Raw genomic sequence first — 20,111 nt, 5'->3', positions numbered from 1 at the left:
ATATGTTCTTTTCCATCTCTCTTTCATCAGGGAAGCTTTATAGGCTGGGTACAAACTATTGAAACCTGGCTTAGTTTCCCAAACAGTTAATCAAGCTTGCCTTATTTCCTATCTTCTTCCCTGCTATTCTCACCTAATGCTTACTTTCAAGTTGCCCATAACCTTCATATTTAAGCTTTGAAACACTAATAAGTAATAACCATATAAACCTTTTGGAGTCCTACATCTTTGAATTCCTTATTCAGGTGTTCTCCAGCAGCAGCTCTCCTGACCTTTTTGTTGCGAGCAAGGATCTTTGATTGAATAATAGTTTTCTTGATTTTACTACTTTTCATTTCATTACCTTGTAAGCAATGCTGATTCTGAAAAAAAAATAGCCTGATTGAGCATGTGTTAGTTGTAGTAATATTAATAGCATTAATTATAATACTTAATAATGCTGGCATGTATTTTGTTTGAAATGCTTTTTCTTAATGTAAATGTATATTCTGCTTGGTTTAGAGCCTAATTATATTTTATGAATCAAAGTATGAAATTTGAAATTCAAATTTCAGCTTAAGACCCTCAAATAACTGTGAGAATTCAAATGCTTATGTTGGTGGCAATCAAAATTTAGCATGTATTGAAGAGATGTATTATGTCAGCTGCATTATGACAAAGAATTAGAAGTCACATATGGCTCCATTTTTTGAAATCTATTTGCCCAAATAGCAATTTCTAGGGTGTTTAGAAATTTAATTTGCCAATTCAGTTTTAACTGGCATGTTGTAACTACAATGGGGAAGTTGAACTTCAGCCTTGGTTGCTTTGATTCAGGACAAGAATGGGAGTAAAAACCTGAGGGTTTGGTAAGTCTTTAATGTTACAAACATTTTTTCAAAATTATTAGTGAGGGATGAATCTCACATCATGCTTTGGAAGTTACCAGACTGACAGTGCAATTATGAACAGGCTGAACATTTGAACAAAAGCCTTCACTTTCACACTTCACTGGCAAATGGCTTGAAAAGAAATCCCCAGTTGCAATAGTTTTCATCTAAATATTCTCCTTCTTTTGCTCAGGGTATTAATACTCAGGCCTTCAGCTCTGCAGCACAGCTAATTAGAAACTCACTGATCAAAGTTTCCTCAGAAAATGAGGAACCCAACATGTTTAATTCAAAAGATCTCAGAATGATAAGCCTGAGAGATGTTTGCATGTGTTTGCAGCATGTGCATGGGGTGCTGGCAGACTGAAGATCTGATCTTTTCTGATCTGTGCCTGTCCTGCTGCCTCAGATGGGATTTGTGTGGCACTCACTCCCTGTGGCTGGGTTCACAGCCCTGCCCAACTTTCCAGGGAGGGTACAGGACAGGACATGGTCCCAGACAGCTCCAAAACAAAGTCTTGATGCTCTGCACCCATGGAAATAATTCAGCCAGGAAACACCTGGCAGGTGCCTGAGGAAGTTTAAAATGGTTTCAACCCTAATATGAAAACTAAAGTTTTATATGAACCCAGACAGCCAGTGCTTTGAACATGTGCCAAAAAGGCAGCTGTCCCCTTGTGACTGTTCACCCAGGGCAGGAGCTGCTGAATTCCCAAATCCTTGACAGGAGTATTTTTCATTCCAGAAGAAAACTGCTCCCTCCTCCAGTGTAAAGGTTGTCTTGCCTTCCACCACCAACTTCATACCTCTGTTTCTGAAAATATCTCTCATACCTCATACCTCTGTTTCTGAAAATACCTCTCATACCTCATACCTCTGTTTCTGAAAATACTTTTTCAGCAATGAAAGGTGACAGTTTTAGCCTCTGAGAAAGGACCCTACATAAATAGAATTTGACCTACACAAATCTCGTTTATTGGTGTTTTCTGAAACCTGTTCTGTTCACAGATAGATGATCTGTTTTTATCCCCCCTGTTCTGCCTCCAGCACTTTTCTGGTCCTTCAGAGATACATGAAAGCAAAGGCCACACTACAGCCTTGAAGTACAGGGCCACAGGCTTTCTATGTAATTTCTAGTTAGAACTGCTCTTGTGCTCAAGAAGAGATAATAGATGGGTAGGAGGAATTTGAGGAGCTTGTGACAGATTAAGTCAAATTGTAACTATGATGAATATTACTTCTGTATTATCTAGGCTTAAAGAGATTGAAGCAAATAAATTAATGATTTCTTTTCTTTTTACTTACAGTTGTTATAATAGTGGCATTCTGTAATATAGTGTTATATAGTATAGAAAAATATAGTATAATAAAGTAATTAATTAGTCTTCTGATAAGATGGAGTCCTCCTCATCATTCCTCCTGGATGTCAGGGGCAAAAATATCCACTATAGTATTCCCTCCTAGGCTGCTAGGATGAGCCTGGGAAAAGTTCTAATAGGAAATCCCATCAGTCAGGGGAAATATCACATCTCCATAAGAGGTTGGTCTCATTTTCCAGAGTAACCATCTCATACATTTTGTGTTACAAATAGAAACACAATTTGAACGATGGAGTTAATAAGCTGGTGTGAAAAACACCAATCACTTGTTTTTAAAATTTCAAAAGTTTAATGATAATAAAATGGTTATTAAAATAGCAATATAATTAGAGTAATAGTAATTTGGACAATTTGGATTAGGACAATATGAGACAATAAGAACAAAGAGTTAGGGATGTCTGGGTACCTTTTTCTGGGCAGCATAAGCCCGAAAAAGGACCCACGTTAACAGAGGATTAACACTTAAAAACAACAGCCTGTTGCATATTCATACACCTCATATATGATGCATAAATTCCATTCAAACACAGGATTCTGTCTGGGCAGTGTCAGCTTCTTCCTCTGAACCCTGACAGCGTCTTCAGGGCTGAGGAGATGGGAAGAAGTTCGTTTCTTCTGATAAGAGGGCAATAAATTCTTTCTCTGAAAGATTTAGGTATCCTGTGGCTGCTCTCTCGCTGCCAGTCCTTTCTTTAGGAAAAAAGTATTCTACATAGCATAGTTTCTATTTAAACCTTATGTTATAACCTAAAACTATATTTAGCACACTACTTAAGAAAATGAATACAGCTTAACTTTCTAACATAACACATGTAATATTCATTTTAATATTAGCGAAAAGTCATAAAATAGGCATTTTTCACCCAGAGTAACCATCTCATACATTTTGCGCTAGCAGTGGAAGCACAGTGTGAGCGATGCAGTTAACGAGCCGGGCTCACGGGGCATTGCCCGTGGGTGCGGGCAGCGCTGAGCCCGGCAGAGCCGCGGGGCGCGCTGGGCCCGGCGCGGCTGTGCTGCCTTATGTAACCGGTCCCAGGGCCCGCCGGCTCTCCCGGCCCCCGCTACTGCGGGACTGCCTGAACAGGGCCCCTGCCGCTCTCTGTGACATCAGAAACTGTGGAGGAAAAGAAAAACCCTGTGGAAAGAACCGCTTAGTGCCGTGAGGCCGCCCCTGTGCCAGCCGCCGGCCCGGGCACAGGCGATGGATTTAAAGCGCCGGCAAAGCGCGTGTGGCGCCGGCCGGGGAAAGGCATTAACGGGACGGGGTCAGTGGCCCGGCTCAGCCTTCCCCAGCGGACCGAGCCGTGCGGGCTCCGGGCGCGCTCCCCGCGGCTCCGTGCCGGGCCGGGCGCGCTCCCCGCGGCTCCGTGCGGGCTCCATGCGGGCCGGGCGCTGTGGCGCGGCTGACGTCAGGCGGGGCTGGCGCTGCCCGCGGGCGGAGCGGGGCCGGCGGCGGGCGCGGGGAGCGGCAGGTACGGCCGGCGGCCGGGCTGGGGCAGGGCCGGCGGGGAGGGGGCCAAGGGGGCCGGCTCCGGCGGGCGGCCTGACCACCGCCAGCCCCGCCAAGGTCAGCGGGGCGCGAGCCCGGCCGGGAGCGGCGCCGGGGCCCGGCTGTCGGCGGCGGGGAGGGCGAGACGCGGCTCTCGGGGCAGCCCAGGCCGGGCCAGTCCAGGCCGCTCCCCGGCGGGCAGAGGCGCGGAGGGCCGGGGCTGCCGTGGGGCTGTCCCGGGGGGAGCGAGCACCGCCGGGCAGGGTTGGGACGGAGCCGCAGCGCCGGGAACTGGCTCGGAGAGCACAGACGGCTCCGGGGAAAGGGCCTGCGCAGCTGGGCCGGAGCCAGGCAGCTCCAGGAATAGAAAACTTGCGCTGTTGGGAGCGGGAGGGGCCGGGCAGGGTTACGTTTAAGCACCGTGCTTCCTGTGCTCTGCCCCAGTACGGAGGGTAAAGGAACCTGGGCAGTGTGCGGGCACTGCTGCTCACCGCCCGCTCGGCTCCGGGGCTGCCGCTGCTGTCCCAGCCCGCCCATGGACACGGAATGCAGGGCCGGGCCCGCTGCTAGCTCAGCTGGGGACTACAAGCTGCAGGGAGAAACACTTGATTTATTTTAAAGTGTGTTTTATCAGGAAAGGGACTGGAACAGACTGTTGGATATTCCACATTATATTCCGTGCAGAAAACTGCTGTTCCAGGGAGCAGAAAGGAATTGTCCCACTCCTTTGCTGCATCTACTCCTAACTCAAGTTCAGTTTAGAGTGCTACTATTCTTAGATTTCAGTCACCAAACCACTTTTATTCATGTTGGTTATTTTTATTTTTATTATTAATTTATTAATAAATTCATTAATTTTACTTTTATTATTAATTTATGTTTGGTTAAATCCCATTTTTCATATTGATGGCACTGGGCTGGTTTAACAAGCAAATACTATTCAGATGCAGCTGATCTTGCTAGGCTATCTTCTAGCTCTGCAAATACACTTTTAAACATCATGTAGGAGGACTGTGAATACTGTAGAGGACTTCAAATGAGCCCTTGTGCTTAAAAAGGACAAGGAAGAATATCTAATTGTTTTTGCACCTCCTACTTTAAGTGCTGACAGATTTTTCTGTGTGATTCCTTGCTCTCTTTCCAGAGCTGACGTTTTGGGCACTTAAACTCTGAATTGGGAGAGGGTATTTGCTGCTTTGGAGGTTACATGCAAGGTGCTGTACAGCTGCTGAAGCCCCGTTTGCTCTTGTAGCTTTAGACAGCTCTGAAACATTCTGAATGTGAGACTTTGTGAGCTGTTCTGTAATCACAGGCAAAACTCAATTTGTCAAGAGAGAGGTTTTCTTCTTTGGTTCTTCCCCTTTTTGTGTCTAAGTTAAATCTAATTACGCTATTGTGTAACAGAGTTGTTTTAAAGGTAGCAACAACATTCCGGGGCCTAGCCTAGCACTTGCAGCAGAACTGAAGTTCATGCAAATTCTTTTTTGGCTTGTAGACTGGGAAACAGCCTCCAGAAATAGTGATTTCACCTTATTGGGCAAACTGTAGGACATGGAAACACCGTTAGAGACACTCTTTTCTGTGAAAATGAAGAGCAAGTAGACTGTTTGCTTGTAAAGGAGAATCAAGAGGAGAGAAGTCTATGTTGGGGTGGTGGCAGAATGAGCCTTGGGTCCTTTGTACTGCTTTGTTACTTTGGAAGAATTAACTGGCTTCTATTTCTGGATAGGGGTGACAAGAGCATGCTCAGACCCCAGAGCAGGACCAAATGGCCACAATTAAAGCAGGACAGGAGTCTGGTGCTCCTTTTCAGAAGTGGGCTCTCAGCAGAATCTTTCTTTTCCCAGCAAGCTGGTACAAAAGTCAAGAATAAGGGGTTTATTCTGTAGTACAGACTTCACCTGCCGTAGTTCTCACCATCGTATCCAACCTGTGCAGGAAGTGGCATTCCTTAAATATGAAATCCTGATGGTTATATCTTGTGTGCTTCAGTATTTGCCCAGTAATCTGAAGAGGACACAGCTACCAGTAATATCCATTACTTGATCCTTAGTATGGATCCTTAGTAACTTCATATTTTGCTAGAAGATTACAAAACTCTTTTTTTTCTCTCTTCTCCTCAGCTTTAAACTCATTCTTCTGAGGTTTGTCTGGGAAAAGTTCCTCTGTTTACCAAATCTACTATGCCACCTTTTGCCCCCTCATGCCCCCCCCTTTATGCTGCCACAAGTAGAATTACTTGTTCTTTGTTAGGTTTCAGTATCATTTCTGTCTCTCATATCTGTCTCTCTTACAGGTCCCACAAATAATTTCTCAAAAGTAGCCTTCTCAGGGGAGGCTTAAAATGCTTCTGTTCTTCCTTTTCTAGTTCAATTGCATCTGGACAGTTGAGTTTTTATAATCTCTTTTAAAACAATAATCAGAACACCATTAGGCTGTAAAATAAAACCTCATTTTCCAATATATCCCATGTTTGATGTCTTTTTTCAGCATGCTCATAAACCAGAATGCAGTGGCCGAGTACTTAATGCCACGTGTGATGACTTGAATTTAACACAGAGTCCTTGCCATGCTATTTCAAGCTTCATTTAAAAGCTGAGGAGAACTTAAAATCTTGCTTTATGGGCTCATCTTTTACTTACTTTAATTCTTAGAGTGAGCTAGTAATGATTTGAAAGAAATACAAGTCATAAAAACAGCTTTCTCCTTCCTTTTTAAGATTAAACTGTTTCAGCTTTTGTTTTGACTCGACTTTGAGCCAGTGAATGAAAAACACAGAAGAGGAAGTACAGAAAAAAAAAAAAAAGAGAGGCAGGTAGAAGTGCTTGGTAACTTGAGACTGCAGAATCCAGGATGTACACGTATGCAGAGAGGACTTTAAAGGAACTGCTGGTGAGTCAGGAAGCAGTCATTGCAGTCTGTCTCTTCCCCATTTTCTAAGAGCAGCCCCAGGAGGGTTTTGTTAGCCAGTTAAACATCAAGGTGGTCTCTGACAGTCACGCTGGATCACAGCAGTTGCACCTTTGTTACGTCCTACAGCACCAGTTGTGCTTACTGAGTATCTTCAGCTGGGATCTGCTGCGTCTCTGCAACGTGAGCTGGGTACATGCAGCTCTGATAGATGGTACTGAGCTGCCTCTTTTTAATGTCTTATTGTGAAATACTGAAAACTGCTTTTCTCCCCCCTCCCCCTCCCTCTTCTGCCCACTAGATTAAGCAGCAATGGCATTTGTGAAGAGTGGATGGCTGCTCCGGCAAAGTAAGTCATGGGTCTTTCTCTTCCTTCTCTCCCTGTTCACTGGGATTTCTTCAGAAAACATCACAGCAGCTGATGTTGGAGTAATTCCCAGGTTTTCTTAAAAGAAGTAGTTCTGTGGGTTGTTTTTGTTGGGTTTTTTCCCTTTTTACTTTAAGGACACGTCACATAATGACGTGTCATGACGACATTCCCACATGACCTTTGGGTGCTCCAGTGGGAAACAGGATATAAATATAACTGAGGTGTCTGACTGGCATTCAGCTTCAGATGCTGCTCTGTAATTAGTACTGTGTAAGTGGGGACTTGGACACTTTACCTGACACCTCAGCTTAGTGTCTTTCAATTAATCATGCCCTCTGCTTGTTCCTGCAGCAAGTTAGAACGCAAGCATCAGGTTATGCACTTAAAATAAAACCAGTTTTGCTTTGAATCCTAGCTAAAATATGGCACCCAAGTCTCTAATGTTCCCAAGTGGGGATGTTGTAATACAGGATTTTGCTTGGCACTTTAGAATGTTGTTTTGGGCAACTGTGAAGGATTTCTTGGTTTATTTTTATTAACTTTAGGACAGAAATATTTCCCAATATGTGCCCTCAAAAGTGACTGTGTGATTTTTAAGGTACTATTTTACGGCGTTGGAAGAAGAACTGGTTTGATCTGTGGTCTGATGGCCGCTTAATATTCTATGATGATCAAAGTCGCCGTGATCTGGAAGATAAAATCCACATGAGAATCCACTGTATCAACCTCAGAGTGGGGAATGAATGTCGAGGTAATAATGAAACCTTCAGGATTTGTGTATCCAGAGATTCTTTCCAGCTTCAGTGCCGCCCAGCACACCACACACAGCACTGCTGCAGATGTAAACGTGTCCAAAGTGTGTGCAGCTTCACTGGTCTTGAATCCCCCACCTTCCAAAAAAACTCAACCCCACCAACTCCTAAATTGCTTTGGAGATATCCAGGGCATGGTATCACCATGTGATAGGTTAGGTTAGGGTTTAATAGTTCCTGTTAAAACTCAGGGAGGACAGTGTACCGTGCTGCAGGAGGATGGGATGTTCCCAGCACACTGTGTGTCTGATACAGAGCTTTCCTGGTGTAACCACAGTGCTGGGTGGACAGAGGCAGAGCTGGAAATGGGAAACCTCAGCAGGGCTGTGTGTCTGATACAGAGCTTTCCTGGTGTAACCACAGTGCTGGGTGGACAGAGAGGCAGGGCTGGAAATAGGAAACCTCAGCAGATGTTTTTCCTAAGTTCACTTCTGGCATTTGTTAGTGCTCCACTTGGTGCTGACACAAGGGAGGGACACAAGTGCTGGACAGTACCATTGCTAAGTATGGATGGGTTCTGCTGTGAGACACTTGCATTGTGTAGGGAAGGTGTTCAGAGCTGCTTACTTTCAGGACACTGAGGAGTAAGAACAGGTTATTTCCTTCTGGGGCTCTGATGCCACGGAAGGCAGCTACAAGTGGCCCTAGTTTATTTTGTCCAGACTTGCTTAAACTGACTCCTTTCTTGTCCATGTGCTCATGTAGTGCTGTTTATACTCATAACTCATGTCTGTTTTTCTCACTCAGATTTCCAGCCTCCAGAGGGGAAGCAGAGAGACTGTTTACTGCAGATTGTTTGCCGTGATGGGAAGACAGTCAACCTCTGTGCAGAGAGTGCAGATGACTGCCTGTAAGACAGTCAGAGAATAATGCTTTTGCTGCTTCTCCCTCTTTTATCCCTCTTTATCTCCCTCCCTAGTTATTTTCCTCCCTTCTAACTTCCAGAGAAATGTTTTAAGAAAGTTTTCAAGCAAATGAAAGCAGGTTTCCAGTGACAAAAACCCCAATATATCTCCTAGAAGTTGTCTAGCTCATGCAAACTAACTACAAGTTAAGTCACTGAAAACACTGAAGGGTGAGGAGGAGTAAAGGAATCTGATGAATATGATCAATGCAAGACTTGCTAAACAGATTTTTTTAAACTTTTGCCATTCTTCAAGAGCACATGATGTGGCATTAGCCCAAGGACATCCCAGTAACAATAGGAGGAATATTCCACTATTGTGACCTCTCAGCTGAGCTGGGCTGTGTAGAATTAGATAACTCCTGTAATCACTGTTTGGCAAGAAGTGTGTTCCATGGAGCATGCTCCCAGGCTGTGGCAGGGCAGGAGCTGGGTGAGGTGTTCCTGCCTCCTGGCAACTGCAGCAGCAGCAAGGCCCCTGCTCTAATCAGCACCGATGAGCTGTTCTGCTGGGTGCATCCCATTACCTCATCCTGAGCATGACTGCATATTTCCTACCTGTTGTGCTTGCAGCAAGGACCTCCAAAACTGCATCCATTCCTCCTCTTGTTCCTCCTTGTTCTTTCTCAGCTCTGCAAAGAAAGTAATTATTTCTTAGTCTTGGTGTAACAGTTTGGTGCATTCATTTGAGTGTCTCATTAGGCTTTGACAACATGCAGTACCTAAAACTCTGCTCCTGCAGTACCTCTAGTTGCTTACCTTGTTTGTTGGATTGACCTGAAAGAAAAAGGTGGCATTGATTTTTATCAGTGTTCCACTAACCAATGGGTTTTTTTTGCAGGGCATGGAAAATTGCTCTCCAGGATGCCAGAACAAACACAGTGAGTGTCCTACCTAGACTTTATAGTGATAGAGAAGCAGCACATCAGTGTTATGTGTGGTCCAGCAGTTGAGTTCTGAAATCATGTTCCATCCTTCTCTGCTAGAGAAAAACAGGGTCATGAGCATGATAGTAAAGCTTGTTGGTGGGGAAAAGAATGATTCTCTGGATCACAGACACATCCTTGCAGCCAAGTCCAGGCAAATACATGCTGTGTGGAAAATAATTATTTTAGGGAATGATTTCTCTGGGTGGAAGTGAATGTTTGGAAAGTTGGTCTGTGGGCACTGAGGCTGTGGGCAACAAGCAAATCTTCTGCAACCTGCAAAAATGAACTTTTCACTCCTAGTGATTGTTGCCTCCCAGGTGGGTGCAGTGCTAAAGGAAGCTTACTACACAGCAGCTGTTGGTTAATGTAGATCCATCCCACTGTGGGATGCTTCTTGGCAGAGCCATGGGGAAGAGTGAGATGCTTGGAGGGGAGTGCAGGCACGCTGAGGAGGAGTGTATTACCTCAGCATTTTCTGCAATTTGTTTTTCCTTTAGACTGCCTTCCAGAATACTCTGCAGCACTAGCTTTCCTTGGATGACTAGGCTGAACCAGCCCAGGGGAAATGCTGTGTTTTGTAGAAGCTTATCTCAGTTTCTGATGGGTCACATTAACATTGCCACTGTACTGGGGCATCTGTCAGATGATATAACTTAGATTTGTAGATACCCAAAGCAAACACTTGTCATGGCAAAACTACCCCAGACATGACTGCTGTGACTGCAGCCATGCTACACTGCCTGTGGCCTTAAATGAGAAGGCAGGGATTTGTCCTCATGCAAAGAGCACAACACTCATGGTCTGTCTGCTCTAGTTTTAGGGGATTTATCCCACCTGTGTGTGAGATGGTGGCTCCTGGTTTCAGGAGCTGCTGTTTTCATGCCTCTGACACTGCTGCTAGCCTTGATAGATGGCTCAGAACGTGGCAGTGCTGACCTTGGTCAGCCAAGGCAGACCCCAAGGCTACTCAAAGTGGAGCAGGGAGTCCTCTACACAAGTAGATACATAAATTAACATCTTCCAAAGCTATTAAAGGTGTCCAATGAAGACTTGGACTAACTGGGATGTGGGTTTGAGTCTGTAGGTGTGTGACACACTTTTCAAAATTTCCAAGCATCCAGCAGTGCCTCCTAATTTCCCTGGAATAGTGGGGTGATCACCTTAGCTTTGAGAACTGCATCATTTACAGGTGTTTGCAGGCTTGTGCATGGCTTGTACAAAGATCCCTGTGGCAGGGCAGAACACATTTACTGCTAAGATGTGAGCAGATTTCTCAGCTGATGGAAATACCACTTCATACAGTAACAGTGTTTCAAGCAGTGAAACTCATGTTTCACCATGAGTTTGACTTAGGATGTAACTATATTATGTCCTCAAATGCCATGATTTCATCAGTCCAAGAGATAATACAACACTTGCTGTTGATTTATTAAAATGTTCCCTTGTGAATTAAAGAATGGGAGCTGGCTTTTGCCTTGGAAAAGGGAATAAGAGCATCACTGTAGATTTTGGATATTAGGGACAAGAATACAAAGGTAGTGTAAGAAATCTCAATTGTCTTTGAGAACTTATTCTAAGTGTTACCACCTCTGCCTCAGGTACCACTTTTGGCTACTGCATTTGTTTCCTTTACCTGCTTCTGCAGAACTTGGTGATACAATAACTCTGGGGTACCAGGAAGCAGCCAGCTTAGTTGTGAAGATTTCTTTATCTGAAGACAGAAAATGAACAGGAGGGTAATTTCTAAATCTGAGGCTCTGGACTGGTGGGAGGAGCCAGGGTGCTTGCATGTACACATATGCATGTCTGTGGCACACACACAGGGAAAAATTTGATGGCTCCTTTCTGTGGCTGATCAGGAATTTGTATTCTCCCAGGCCCAGTCTCCAGGTCCTTTCTTTCTGCAGCCTTTTCAAGGAACTCACTGCTTTCTTAACACACAGTGTGGCTAAAGGTTACTGTCTCTTTGGGGTCATTAAGTTTTAATCCTTAGACTGCTCTGTCTGTCTGTAGGAACAGGTGATAACTGCTCTCTCTCCTTGGTGTTTAGGGCTACGTGGGATCTGATGTGATGTATGATGAGACAGCCATTTCCTCAGCCCCTCCTCCCTACACAGCTTATGCCACACCATCACCTGAGGTAAGAGTTGCAGTCAGGAAGCATTAACATGAGTGAGGCAGCAGGAGCAGCCTCCTTCAAGCACTCACAAAGTGCTGCATTGTATTCTTACACCCAGCTTTAAAGCTTTTACAACAGCAGAGAGTAAGGCACTATCAGCCAATTGCTGCTCTTATTTGAGATGGATTTCCTTTGAAAAGGATGAAGCATGTTTCATTGGAAAGGGTATAAAGGGGTGGCTGCTCAGTGAACTTGAAAAATAAAGCTTCTGAGAGACAGGGCAGAATTTATCTGGCTGATCTTCAAGTATAGTGGTCGTGCAGCTTCTAACAGAAGGAGGTGTAACTACACTTTGATGTTGTGCAAGAGCTGGAAAGGTGTAAGATCAGAAGTTTTAGAAATGGGCTGTAGTGACTGGAGCTGCCACTTTTAACACATAAGGATTTTGTTGTACCAAGATGTCACAGCAACACAATAACTCTAGTTCCTGGATACACAGTTCTTTTGCAGTGAAGGAGCAGCTTTGGGACCAAATCAGGATATGTTGGGGATTTCTGGATGTGTTTAGTGATGTGCAGTAATATGTGAGGGGATAGTTTGGAGCACTCTTGCTTGTTGCACTATCTGCTTCAGCCTCTCACTCTTGTTAAAAACGAGTTGTGGTACTGGGAGCTTCCTCTGTGCAGCCTCCTCTTTTGGAGAAAAAAAATTCTTCTAAAGCATTCAGCTCTAGAGCATTTGTCTTTAATCTGACATTTGCTTGCAGTGTACCCTCTTGGAGGGCTGGCTGGAGTTTTTTGGGATTGGCTGCTGCATTCCTGGCACTTCTGAGCTCCCCAGAGAGCTGTTGTTGGCATGAAGGCAGAGAGGAGAAGCTGGCAGGGCTGCTGTGCCTCTGCCTGATGAACCAGGCCCTGCCTCTGCCGTTGCCTGTTGAGGAAAGGAAGAGAGCAGATGCTGCTTAGGAGTGCCCTCTTTTTCAAGCAGCTGTTCTGAATCCATTCCAGGGAGTAGATTGGCTGTAGCGGGACAGCCTGGATACTTTAGTGAAAGAAATGAAGGCAAATTGAACAGTGTTCTTGACTGGATCCATAGCAGAGTGTACCTGTGTAACAGCCCTTTTTCATTTCCCCAGGTTTATGGCTATGGCTATGATCAGTACAATGGCGCGTACCCCCCGGGCCCTCAGATCTTCTATGCCTCCAATGGACAAGCTTATGCTGTGCCCTATCAGTATCCATACCAAGGTAATCAGCACATCCTCACCTTCCCACAGAAGCTACTTGAGGCAATCTTTCTGGCTTTAGCTCTATTAATCACCATCCTTTACCAGCCACCACTCCTGTACATGGAGAAAGAAACCTGACCTGCAACTGGAACCCAGTCCACTCACCCTTTCACAACAAAGGCAGTGCAGTGAAACTGGAATTAAGGAATTTAACCTTCCCAATGTGATCTCAGTATAGTTACATTGCTTTATAAACTCCTTTTGAAGCATACGGAACTCTAACTACAGCATATTTTCTAAGGAAAGGTACAAGAGCCAGAAGAAGATGTGATTTTGTGATTCAATACTCCATATTGGGCATTGATGGAACTTGTCATTCATCTGCTGCTCTTAAACTTAGTTTAATTATTTAAATGCAAGTTTCAATGGTAAATCCACTCCCAGAACAAGGTTGTACCTGGTTCCATCCCTGTGTGCTGGAATTGCTGTAATTGCAGCATTTCAGCCACATGAAATCTCCTGGTGCTCTGTTCAGGTTTGTATAGCTTTCAATCCCAAAAACAGGAAGCAAAGAGTAAAACTGTAGGGTGTGCTTTTAATCAGTCACCTTAATTTAGGGTTAGTTTTGCACAGAGCCCCAGTCCTACAGAACTGGGGCTTTAGAGTTGTACAGTAATAAAAATGAGAAAACTAATTGTTCATGATCTGACTCTGCAAACAAGAATCTCTACTGAGAACATTTTATTTCAGTTTTGAGAGAGATTTTGTTTTCCATTTGACATTTTTCAGGTTATTTCACTTTTTCCTTTTCCATTTTTTGTTATAAGGGAGGTGCATCAGCCTTAAAAGCTTTTAAAGTTTACTCCATATAAGTTACTGAAGTCTTAGATACAAATGATACATATTCAAACACAGAAGAACATGTGTTCTGTTGTTTCTGAAAAGCAGTAGCTTTTTAAAAACCCAAGAACTGTTTTTAAAAACTTCAGCAGGCCAAACCCTTATGATAACAATGCAGCATCAAACTCCCCTGAGCAGTCTGCAAGTGTGTTAAGATACTGGTTACTGGTTGGGCACAGTAACCAAGGCTCAATGTTTTCCTTCACCAGGGTCACTGCAACTAAAACCTTAGGGCTCAGATTCACCACAGCACCTCACTGACCCCTGTACCTTTCAGCTCTGCTGCTCCTTCTCTGCAGTGCCATAGTCCTTCTCAGGGGAGAGAGTCATGCATTGTTCAGAGTCAGTGGAAGCCTTTCTGAGTTGTATTTAGTTGGATTACTTAAGAATCTGTTACAAAACACCATTGTGAGATTTTCAAGAATATTTACTCTGCCTGAAATGTCTGGGAGGGAAACGAGTACTGTTATGTTTGCTTTGCAGCTAGGAGCTGAATCAGAAAACATGACAGGTGAAGCTGTTACAAGTCTGTTTCAGAGTAGGGGTCAGTCAGTGGCTTCTTGAGTCCAAGGTTAATTTCTTACTACTGGCCAACCTTCATCTGAACAGAAATGTAGCAGCTGTCACCACCTCACAGATCAATCCAGGATGTGAAGGCTGAATTGCAGTAGGCAGTAAATGTAAATAACTGATGCACAGTTTCAGACAAATGACTGCTTGAGACCTGCCAAAGATTTTTTCAGGGGGAGGGGGTAAGGGGGAAGAACTAAACTATTTGCCTTAACTTCAAGGCTGAATCATTTTTAGACCCATTTCTTACATTAAATCCACAAAGTGAATACAAGTAATTAATAGGTTCTTTGCAGAACAATGTTCACTTTTACATTTGTGATGAGTTTTCCTCACAGATATTAAGCTGTTACAGGGCTAGAAGTGTTCCTAGGATTGCCCTTGGATTTAATTAATGTGGAGGCTGAATCCAAAGCAGAAATGTATTCTACCTGTGCAGCTGACAAAATATTAGTATTCATTTGAAGGAACAAGGTGAAAGAGCAGCCTGTTTTGAAATTGCAGTGTATGGTATTAAGATACACATTTCTTTTGCTCTCCTCCCAACAACCTCTGATTTCCTAGGACCTTATGGGCAGCCCCCTGCAAACCACGTCATCATCCGAGAGCGTTACCGTGACAGCGATGGAGACCTTGCACTGGGCATGCTGGCTGGAGCAGCAACTGGAATGGCTCTGGGATCACTCTTTTGGGTCTTCTAGATTACCCTTTCCTTATCTCTGTAGTTCCAAACCCCTTTATTGTGTGCAATAATATATTGGCAATGTTGTTTACTGTTAAACTTTGAAAAATGCAATAGTTATTTTTCAGTAGTGACATCTTAATAACTGATTCTTAACTGTCTTAATGAGAGTTTAAAGGCACCATTTAGTTAAGTGGTTGGAAATGGCATGTGCTGCTTTTGAATTCTGGTCTGATGTTCAGAATTATAAGGATCAATGTGATGTGGTAGCAGTCACCTGCTTTATGAACAGACTGTTATTGTAAACACCATAGGAAAAAAGATTATTCTTTTTAGGGAGGGGTCTAAGATCTAATTCAAATAAGAGGTTAATGGGAGTCCTGCATTAGTGTACATATACTACTGGCTTTTAAACATTCCCTGAAAAAACATAGAGCTCGGCAGAGATTCCTTGGCATTACACAGTCTGCCATGCTTGAGGGTTTTTTTTTGTTTTCAGACTTGCCTGCAGATGGTAGTGTGTTTTCTTAGGTGCAGCCCTGTACCTACCTCTCACACCATCCAGGTGAAGTTGTCTCTGAGAATGTATGAGCAAACCACTAGGAAGCAGCAGCACTCCTCAATTCTTTTATTCTCCCAGAAATGTGAATGACCAGTGGCAAGGAAGAGCAGTGTTTGTTGTTCTAGCTCCCTCTTTATCCTGGATGACTCTTATGTGGTCAGATAGAAGTACTGGATCTTTAGCTTTGCAGGTGTCTGCAGAGCAGCAGCCTCAGACACTGCAGCAGCTGCATTGTTAGGAGCCAGCCATTGTCTCTGCTCCTCACTGCCATGGCTCTGCAGAGGCTGCAGGAGGAGAAGGAATTGAGCAGCCCTTGCTCTGTTGGGCCTGCCAGCCCCTCTGCAGCAGGAACAGGAGGGGAGAGACAAGAACTCCAGCAGACCTTGCACACAGGCACTTTGATATCAGCTGCCTTGCCAGGGCTAGGATAAGATGCCTGCCTCAGCCACCAAGGTTTGCTGAACCAGGTTCCTCATTTGCAAGTAATATTGAGCACAGCTGAGCCTGGGTTTGTTGTATGTACATTTCCACCTCACATTCAGCAGGTCTCCTCTTCCCTCCATGACTTGTTGAGAAAAACACTCCGAGGAACCTGTCTGGCTTTGCTTGTATGTGTGGTTTCTCTAGAGTGTGCTGTCCCCTGGAGTGCAGCTGTTTTGTTTGTTACAAGGCCTGTTCTAATCTGTGCTGAGCTGTGCTTGGCAGAGAAAGAAAGCTCTGAAGAAATGCATGGGCTTTCTTTTTCAGGTAAATGAGGCAGGGTGCCTGAGTTGAGTTCTTATAGTAAGAGGACTTATTTTTATACTTCCACTCTTAGCTTCCTGTATTTGCATACTGTTTTAATGTTAAGTCTTACTTATGCTTCCATTTAGAAGAAGGTTAATTTCCTTATGGTTCACAGGGTTTCATGTCAGGAAAGACGAAAATAGATGAGAACTTGCACCTATATAAATTTAGCTGAAGTCCCAATCTTCTCTATTTCATCCTAAAATTCTCTTGGTTCTGTCCTACTTATTTAAGCAATAGAGGTGCTGGACAAGAGTTTGGGTAGCAGCCAGGGGAGGCACTAGGCTTTCATGAGCCTTAGGACTAACTCAAGCAAGTGGAATCACTGGAGTTAACAGACAGATGTCATTGTGGCTGCTTTACTAAGAGTGGCCTAATCCAGGGAAGGTAAACTGCCTTCAGGAGGCTGGCTCTGAGCTGTACAGCAGTGTGCAAGCATGTCCTTTCACAGGTTAACACAAGCTGCACGTGTTCAGCCAGTCAGATGTGCTGAAAGGACATTCTGGAAGTGCAAAAGAGGACTAAAGGGAGGGTGTCCTATTGCTAATCCAAACCAAAAGAAATTGCAGTACACTACCGAAGCTCTCTTAGAGACCTTGAGGTCAGAAAGGGATGGAATGTAAGTGGACAAACATGTCTGCCCTTTTGAAAAGCCCTTTAAGAGGTGAGTTTGATTACAGGTCTGTGCTGCTCTTTGGTTTGTGCTTTGCAATAGCGAGTTCTGCAGAATGCCTGCATCTGCTCCTCTTCCTCTGTGATTCTTAACTTGTAAGGAGTAGGGGAGAATAAAACCACTGAGCATCATATGATTTATTTGAATTTCCTGATGATTGGGAAAGGATAACAAAAAGTGAATCAGCTGGTTTTTTTGTTTTAGTTTGGGCTTTTTTTTTCAGAAGGACTGTTAGTCACAGCAGGGGAACATGTCTGTGTGTTTTCAGGAGATAACTCTGTCTAGGTTCCTAGTTTCTTCAAGTGAAGTATATAAAATAAAGATCATTGATTGTAAAACATTCCTGGGTTGAAATTCAAAAGAAATTATCTTTTTAAAAGTTCAATTTGAAGTAATTCTCCATTAAGAAAATAACCTTACACTTCTCAATGGAAAAACACACTTGAAATTGAAGCCAAAGATTGTAGTTTCAGCTTGGAAATAATGGGCTGCTTTTGTACAAAAATCATGAAGTATTTTCTATCTCAGGAGCACAGGCATTTAGAACCCAGAAAGCAAGTGTACAAACTTGTGCTAGAGCCTGAAATCAAGAGCACAGTTATCTCCCTGCAGGTGCTTGTAGCCTTTCTGATCTCACTGCAGAGACAGAGGTGGCAACATCCTGGTGCACAAAGCAGCAGCAGGGGGATTGTCACCTGAAGTTCCCTGGTTGTTGAAGCTCAGACTTGCTTCCTGAATTCATGCCTGTGTCTCCTGTTGCTCAGAACAGGGCAGAGCTTTGGTCAGATGCACAGGAATGTCTGGCTGGATGCACAGTCGTGACTCAATAGCCTTTCTCTGCACTTCAAATATCTGCAGTTGGTGTGGGTGCTGCTCTGAGCTGGAGATAGGATCTGGGGCTTGGAGGGACAGCCGTGCCAGGTTCTGCAGACCACTGATACCCCAGTGATGGGAAGAGGCAGCAGGGGTGGCAAGATAATTTTCCAAGCAGATTGAAATGATTGTTTCTGAATGGTGCTATTCATGACTATAATTCCAGTTATATTTGCATAGTACTCAAGCACACATTCCTGCTTTGGGCCCAACACTTAAGCCCCCTAAAGCTATGGGAGGTTCAATGTACCACAGTGGCACTGTTCTTGTGCAGTGTACACTGTCAGGGAAGGATAAATCTGTTGTACAGCAGGGCCAGTCTATTTAGAATAGAGGAATAGAGGAGGTCACAAGTCCAGATGTTCATCTGGGAGTTGTTACTATTGGGCTCACAGTTATGGATGGACAGAGCCAGGCTTCCTGAGAGCGGGGTGGGAATGCTCAGCTCTCTGATAAGTCTGACCACATTAAAGAGGTGAACCAGGGTTATTCTTGGTTCCATGTGAGAACATAGCTGTTGGCTCCTTTTGTTTGAATTTGAGGGAGAGTCAGTCTCTTCCAGTGAGTGGTAAAGGTTTATGGACTAGGGAGGGAGGAGGGAGGGGTTGGGCAGAGGTTCTGTGCAGAACAACTGCACTGACTGCCAGCAAAGACACACCTCCCCCAGTGCTGAAGCACGTTCTGAGCAGTGTCCAGATGGAGCTACCCTGCATGTCATCCAACCCTGGCTTACTTTGTTCTTCAGTGAAGATTCAGTAGGTGATGGAACCAGCTGTGCAAGTGGAGTGGAGGAGAAAATTCACACCCATGTTCCTCAGATGTGTTTGTGCTTTTCCTCCTCAGCATAGCATAGGACTGTGTAAGTCATGGAGGGTAGCATGCAACAAGTTTCCCCTCCAGAACCTTTATGTTCTTGTGCACTCCCTGTCTTTACTGCAGCTTTTACTGTATGTCCTCATTCTCATTATTAATTTATAGCAAAATAACCATAGCAATAAAAGTCATATTTAGTGTAAATATGTTTACATGTTTACTAGCCTTTATTCAACTCTTCTCAATTAGTTGGAGTGCAGACAGCTCAGGCTGATGTACCTTGGGCATCTCAGTTACCATTTAATAAGCATGATGTAAGGTCTGGGAAATCAGCAAAGTAACTCCACACTAACACCACTATACCAAGATTAGAATTAAGACCTATTTCTTTCTAATGGAGTTGAAGGCTTTGACTCAGAAATGTTTAATTAAATTAACACTGATCCAGATTTACCATTTGACATTGTGTTATCAACAGATTTGTACTGTTTAGTGTTAGACTAAGCTGCTTGGAGCACAGATGTTGCTCTGGGCAAAATGCTACTGGTTGCTGTATTGGTATTTCCTGTTTATGAATTGCTTCACAGCAGTTGGGTACAATCAATAAGTTTGCTTTGACAAAGACACTAAATGACCACAGCTAGCTCTACCTCCTAAAGGCAGACAAGCTTGCATGTTTGCAGGGAATTAAACTTCTAGTCCAAAGGAGCACAGTACATTTTGTAAAACAGTATCCCTGCTTTGTGCACATTTTGTTTTTACTGCTGAGGGGTGGTGGGTTTTTAGCCTCCAAACTGGGGAAGGAATGAAAACAAAACTGCTATTTCGACCCATCAGCTAATGTCAGAGTATGCAGTGCTTTTTTCCACAGCATGATATGTTGACAGTGCCTGTTGTGTCAGTCAGCAGTTCCATATGATGGATTTACTAGCACATCATGTATACCTAACCCTACCCACCCAAGCCCACTTGTACTGAAATTCTCTGCACCAGAACAAGTTAGGGAATTAACTGTGCAAGGCTTAGCAGCTCCACACCTTCCTGAGCTTCCAACAGCTTAGAGAATGGGCTTTGCCTCTGCTCCTGCATTCCCTCTCCTCTTTGTGGTTACAAAAAGCAACTTCCATAATTAACTTGGGTTGTATTCTTAAAAGTACCTGTATTTGTCCCTCTCTCCTGTTGCAGTTCTATTGCACTGCACTGCAGTGAGCTCAGTGTTCCCTGAATTTCGGTGGAGCTG

The 20,111-nt window shown here is 44.1% G+C and overlaps 1 protein-coding gene across 1 annotated transcript; it reads left to right on the top strand.

The window, feature by feature from the left end:
• Nucleotides 1-3,600: 3,600 nt before the first annotated feature.
• On the top strand, nucleotides 3,601-19,075 carry PLEKHB2 (pleckstrin homology domain containing B2). The gene is made up of 8 exons (XM_071437089.1): nucleotides 3,601-3,723; nucleotides 6,952-6,999; nucleotides 7,619-7,771; nucleotides 8,580-8,682; nucleotides 9,578-9,617; nucleotides 11,716-11,805; nucleotides 12,920-13,031; nucleotides 15,047-19,075. The coding sequence occupies exons 2-8, from the start codon at nucleotides 6,963-6,965 to the stop codon at nucleotides 15,181-15,183; spliced, it is 672 nt and encodes a 223-aa protein (XP_071293190.1). The 5' UTR covers nucleotides 3,601-3,723; nucleotides 6,952-6,962; the 3' UTR covers nucleotides 15,184-19,075.
• The last annotated feature ends 1,036 nt before the right edge of the window (nucleotides 19,076-20,111 follow it).

The sequence above is a fragment of the Agelaius tricolor genome, unplaced genomic scaffold (genome assembly GCF_023055355.1).
Source record: "Agelaius tricolor isolate 1412-34295 unplaced genomic scaffold, bAgeTri1.0.p SCAF_12, whole genome shotgun sequence".
Classification (NCBI taxonomy): domain Eukaryota; kingdom Metazoa; phylum Chordata; class Aves; order Passeriformes; family Icteridae; genus Agelaius; species Agelaius tricolor.
Note: the sequence above shows the minus strand (reverse complement) of the source record. Positions and strands in the feature narration are given on the sequence as shown.

Bases quoted from the DNA above. Each gene is read 5' to 3' on its own strand.
- PLEKHB2 (XM_071437089.1), top strand. From the start codon at position 6,963: ATGGCATTTGTGAAGAGTGGATGGCTGCTCCGGCAAA. The intron at 7,772-8,579 runs GTAATAATGAAA...TTTCTCACTCAG, and splicing joins AGTGGGGAATGAATGTCGAG to ATTTCCAGCCTCCAGAGGGG. The intron at 8,683-9,577 runs GTAAGACAGTCA...TTTTTTTTGCAG, and splicing joins GAGAGTGCAGATGACTGCCT to GGCATGGAAAATTGCTCTCC.